General features: G+C 39.5%; 1 protein-coding gene across 1 annotated transcript in view; it reads left to right on the plus strand.

Moving 5' to 3' along the window:
* sti (citron rho-interacting kinase sticky) overlaps positions 1-3,606 on the plus strand; it is a 421,549-nt gene extending 417,943 nt beyond the window's left edge. The window contains exons 37-38 of the mRNA XM_080286239.1: positions 2,731-2,872; positions 3,507-3,606. Of these exons, the coding sequence (XP_080142365.1) occupies positions 2,731-2,872; positions 3,507-3,606 (242 nt within the window). The remainder of the gene's footprint in view (positions 1-2,730; positions 2,873-3,506) is intronic.
* Positions 3,607-6,000: the final 2,394 nt, after the last annotated feature.

Genomic DNA, 6,000 nt, shown 5'->3' on the forward strand with positions numbered 1-6,000 from the left:
CGAGTATCACTCATTCTCTGTAACAATTTGACAGTCATATGACAATTCTTTCCCCTTCAAAAAAATGATTTTGTAATTCCCATTTTGAGGTCACTTCCCTGCGGAAATCTCCATTTTCTATGCAGTATATAATATGACCACTTTTTTTCCCAATATTTTTTTTTTTTTCTTCTTCTTTTTTTGTTTCTGTAAAAATTATGTCATACTTCTGGCAATGGGAGTGTGAGTTTGTGGAGTGTGGTAGTGAGGCGGGGAAATGCCAGAGATGATATGATACTGGGAGAGGTGAGACGTGCCAGTCTTGGTCTCAACCTGTTCTCAGTCTGCGCTAACCTTGGCCATGTCTCATCGTTTTTGTACACTTTTTGAAGATGGGGCAACTGTCTAAGAAGCTACTGCAATCCCAGAAAGCAGCAGAAAAGAATGTGATGCCATTTCAATGGGAGAAAAATGTGTTGGAAGCTGCAGTTCTTTCTCCACCATTGCCACCTCCCCTCTGACCTGCCCCCCCACCGCCTCCTCACCTGATGACCCCCAACCTTCTATGTCTTTTTCTCCATCTTTGTCTTTTCCAGCATTCTTTATCTCTTCATAACCATACCTAATCCCAACTCATAGAAAAAAAAAAAAAAGTACCTACAGTAAGTTGTTTCCAATCATACAGACACTGCAAGTCAGACAACGAGTGATATCTCGGAACTAAACTTACAGTCTTTTGGAGTGATATAACTCCATTAGTTTTGAACGTAAGACAAAAAGCAAAATACCTACAAAAAGAGGAATGAAAGGGGAACATTTTGGCCCTATTTTTTTTTTCATAGACTGACAAACATGACTGTAATGATTGTTTGAACATGGCAAAAAGGTGGTAAAATTTGGGATAAATACAGAGGCATTTTGGGATTTTTTTTCTGTTCACCAATGGTGAAGAATATTAAAAAACTATTAGGGCAATTTATTAATGAGGGCTTTATTAGTAAAACTACCAAATATCATAGAGATCAGATGAACACACTTCCCCTTGTTTCCCATTTCTCGCATCTGTTCTTTTTTATACATATTATGCATATACTGTATTATTTTTTTCTGTAAAAACTAATTTACCAAATTTACTCAAACTTTGGGATGTTATTGCTCATTTAAAGTAACTAAGCATATAAAAAAATCAAACAAATATAAGAAAAAACAAATGTATGTTTATAAGTAACAGCCATCTGCTCCCCTTAATCCCTTATACGGGGTGGCCACAAGCAAATCACCTCCATGTCACCCTTTTCACTGCCCTGCTTCCAATTCACACACCCCTCTCTCGTATACCTCTCCATTCCATCCCTCCATCTCATCCTTGGCCTTCCCCTCCCTCTCTCCCCCTCCACCTCACTCACATACACTCTCCTCATCAGTCTCTCATTCTCCATTATTTCCTACTCTGCATCATTTTCTACTTCCCATAACCCATTTGTGCTTTATAATGTCTTCTTTTTACATTTGTTGATGGTTGATGAAGTAGCTGAAATATCTTGGCTCCACATAAAAGCAGACTGAACTGTCCCTTTAACACAATTGTTTGGATAATATAATACAGTGATCCCTTGGTTATTGTGCATAATTAGTACCGTGCCTAGTGCATGATAATGAGATTGCATAACGAAAGGACAAAACCTATGGCATTTATCCTGATTGGTACCAAGCCCCCTTCTCATAAACCCAAACTTTCCCTTTTACAACAATTTAGACCCACTAAATACTTATAAACTGTTATGGTAAGTATTAGGAACACACATAGTTATGATTAGGTTAATAAGAAATGATGAAAAGGGCACAGTAAAGCAGAAACACATACCATACAGAGACCTGAGATGGGCTTGAGATAAGGGGTTCTGGGGCTTGGGGGTCTACTGTAGAGTTAGTGGTCTTCGCCACCTGGAATTAATTCCTTGAGCATGGACTAATCTTTTAATCCCTCAGGGGCATCAAAAACCACAGATTTTGCTCCATCATCTGCAGAAACCAGCTCAGGTGCCTGATACTGATGTTTTTAGCAGAAAATTCGCAATAATGACAGGAGTGCAGATTTTCATCTTGCATTGGTAATGAAAACTGCTTTACCCAAGTGTGCAATAAGGGATTACTGGATATGGACCACCCTGTATGTACCATAATAATTATGAGGCATCAGTGGCAGTTGGTGGATTTATGGACATAATTCATATTTTATGCAAGAAGGAGGGAAGAACAACTTTGAGCAAATAGAAATAACTTCTTTGAGGAGTGAATGTGGAGCTACCTAGAAAATAAATGGACAAATGAATGAGTGTGCAGAGAAATTGAGGTGCAGGTGGATAGTGGAGGTGCAGTTAAAAGAAATGTAATGAGGTGATTTAAACACAACACAGAGAACCTTGGCTTTTTATTTCCCTATTGGGCTGCCTCTTCTTCCAGTGATCCACTCTCATTGATCTTCCTTATTTGTTAGTTTATCTTTTCTCTCCACCTCATTCTTGGTCTGCCACTTGTTCCTCCAACCAAGCAGTATGGTACTCAGTCCCCTCTGTTACATTTATTTTATTACCTCACTTTGTCTCTCTCTCTCTCTCTCTCTCTCTCTCTCTCTCTCTCTCTCTCTCTCTCTCTCTCTCTTCTGCCACCTCACTCTTATCATCTCTTCTTATGTATCTGCTTCCAAACTCCCCCTACTCAGTTTTACACACTCTTTTTCCATACATGCAGGCTCAGCTAAAACTCCTGAGGGCATCCTGGTGCTGTGCAAGAGTGGTGAGAAAATGGAGGTGCTGCAGGTGACAGCAGATTTTCCTGAAGACATGGAACTGAACTCTACATGGGGATCTCTGCCCACTTTCTCACTCAGGCGGTCAGTAGCAGATAGAATGAAATCTTTAATGATGATAACAGAAATGCAGTTGGTTTTTCACCTTCCACACTCTCTTTTGGGAGCATCTTTGAGGAGAGACCACTTTTGATATCGCACAGACATTAGAAATGGTGACAGATTACATAGTGATCTGCATGTGGAAGGATCAGGGATGTTACTGCTTAACAGTAGCAGTTTTTCTTTGTTTTCTTCTGTTCTTTTTATATTTATTTCATTTTATTTTTTAAAATTAGGGTAGGACTAACGGGAGTTGTGCTACCTGGGTTTACCCAGGGTCGTATTTTTTTCTCTCCTTCAATCGCTTTTTTAGTTTTTCAGAATTTTCCAATCAGGCATAAGTCATAATCATCAGTGCCCTTACTGCAGTAAACTTATCGCTAATAATGGACAAGCAATGAAGTGTGCATACTACAGCAAGTTGTTTTACATCCTGCAAAGATCTTGACTCAGGCAATTACCCATTTATGAAAGAGTCACCGGCTTGGCAGAGAGTTAGTGTCCCTCCCTGTAAAACCACTAATTCAAAGACAGACGGCCACCCCTTATGGGATTATGGCATCAGACTATAGATAGAGATAGATAGTCACTGGCTGGAATTTTACTGGCTATGCAGCTACTGTGTAACACCTGCAGATGAAGTCCTGCCCAGTGAGGGAAATTTCTCTAACACCAAGAAGGACTTGGTTGAAGAGGTGACAAATGGCAGTCTCTGAGGCAGTAAAGGACATCTTGAGCATCTTGAAGCAAAGACCTCTTCACCAGGGGCTGCCAGCCAGTTTCAAACAGAGACATTTGCTGAGATGCTTAGAAAGAGCCTCAAAGATGACAAGAGAGACTTAACAAAAGGCATAACAGAGATAAGTAAACATAATGAAAAGAAGAATGGCTGTAACCAGCAGGTACTCTTCATAAAAGCACAGGATGATGTGAATACCTGGACAAGTCATGTTAGTCCAGACAGCATCAGAGATATTCTTGACTTGGTACTGTTTGTACAAGACGAAAGTTGGTGGACATGTAATGAAATTTCCTTCCGAGGAGGCTAAGAGCAAGGCAGATGAAGAGTTGAATCATCATTTTGGTTGTGATGATGTTTACTGTGTATCTAAGAGAAGGAAAATGATACCAAAGATGATCAAAACCGTCTTCTTTCATTCCCTGGATGACTCAGATAATAATTATTCCTAGCATTTTGAATAAGAACAACAAAACTGAGATGCTTGTGGTTAGTGGTTGCACTTTGAACCTCCTCCTTACAAGAAGAAAGAATGATACAAAAATTGCTGTCTTAAAGATGTCCCATGAGCTGCATTGCACCGGCTGTTGTGCCACAATGTGAGCCAGAACTTGCAAGAATGAAAGTGTGGGAGGTTGTTTCAGCCCATGTTGTGGTTCGAACTACACAGTATTTGGAGAGGTGGATCTCTCTTTCAACATCTGACAACTGTGAATATTTAGATCCTGTTCATGTTAATGATGAAATAACTTTACTTAACCCCTTACCCGTGGGTCATTACTACCGTGACGCCCATTACACAAGTACCATACTGCGGGGCATCACTTCTGTGATCCGGAGATTTTTAAAATCGCCCAGGCTTTCCAGTGCGGTCTTGTATCATCTCAGTACTGTCAGTGTGTAGCTGTAGGCAGCGCTGCTAATACCGCAAGTACTCGCATCCAGTGTTACCAATTTAGCCATTTCTCTGTGTTTGCCCCGCCTCCCCATCTCCCCTGCCTACCCCCACCTAGCTACAGCTTGGCTGTGCAATGCAACTCCTGGCCGTTTTTTTCCATTTGCTTTTTCCATTGAAATGTTCCCCATGCCCTATTCTCATACTAAAAAATATATATAAAAAAAAGGGAAAAGGCTAATTGATACTGCCATTGGCCATGAAGTAGCTAATTTATCACCTGGCAACACCCCACGTGTACTTGGTTGCTAATTTTCCCTGTTCATTACCCACTGAAGTGTCCCTTATGACCTGTTCTCATACTAAAAATTATATAAAAAAAAAGGGAAAAGGCTAAGTGATACTTCCATTGAATTGGAAGTAGCTAAGTTATCGTGTATTATCTAGATTTCCTGCTATCCCCGCGGGAGGGGCACGGCGTGATCCAGCCATCCTTGCGGGTAAGGGGTTAAAGTTACTGTATATTTTTCATTGCATTTACAGACAGTAGATTTGGTTTGAATTATAGCAGGATAGGAATGAAATATTTGTTAAAATAAAGTTTAGGTACCTTAAATTTTATATACTGTATAATAATGGCTACCCGGTATATGATGAAAAGGCAACAGAGACAGAAATTAAATTAAGTAAAAATGGCAGTCAGAGCACAAGAGCAGCGTATCAGGCCATAATGGAGTTAACTGGGACTGAAAAGAGAAAGAAGGAAGGAAATACCTGTACGAGATAGAAATGGTAATTTGATGACTAAAGATTTGGATATAAAACTAAGGTGGAAAGAGCATTTTGAATCTGTTCTAAATAGACCAATCCCAGCTGAAGAGGACATTTTGCCAGCTGAGAGAGATTTGCAGATACAAAACAGGGGATATGACTTCGGAAGAGGTAGCAAAATCTATAAAGGAGTTAAAGAATTTTAAGTCCCCAGGAGAGGATGGAATATTTCCCAAAATGCTTAAGATGGAAAATGATGAGTTGATGAATGCTCTTTTAATGCTTTTTAATGTGGCATGGAATAATGGTGCAATTCCAGAAGAGTGGAAAAATGGAGTGATTATAAAAATACCAAAAAAGGGAGATTTAAGTGTGTGTGGCAATTGGAGGGGGATAACTTTGACACCTGTTGTTGCAAAAGTCTTTTCCAAAATCTCGTTGAACAGAATAGAGCCAGTAATTGATAAAATTTAAAGAGAAGAACAAGCGGGATTTGGAAAGGGTCGAGGTTGTAATAATCAGATTTTTATTGTAAGGCATCTAATGCAACAAGCTAATGAGATGAAAATGCCACTTAGTATGTGTTTTGTGAATTTTGAAAAGGCGTTTGATAGTGTTTCACGTGGAGCTATGTTGAAAATTATGAGATTCTATGGTATACCAGAAAAGTTTGTAAATATTTATTAGAAGCCTGCATGAAGGTAC

Source organism: Coenobita brevimanus, chromosome 110 (assembly GCF_032717465.1).
Source record: "Coenobita brevimanus isolate Jiangsu-jjx chromosome 110, ASM3271746v2, whole genome shotgun sequence".
Lineage (NCBI taxonomy): Eukaryota > Metazoa > Arthropoda > Malacostraca > Decapoda > Coenobitidae > Coenobita > Coenobita brevimanus.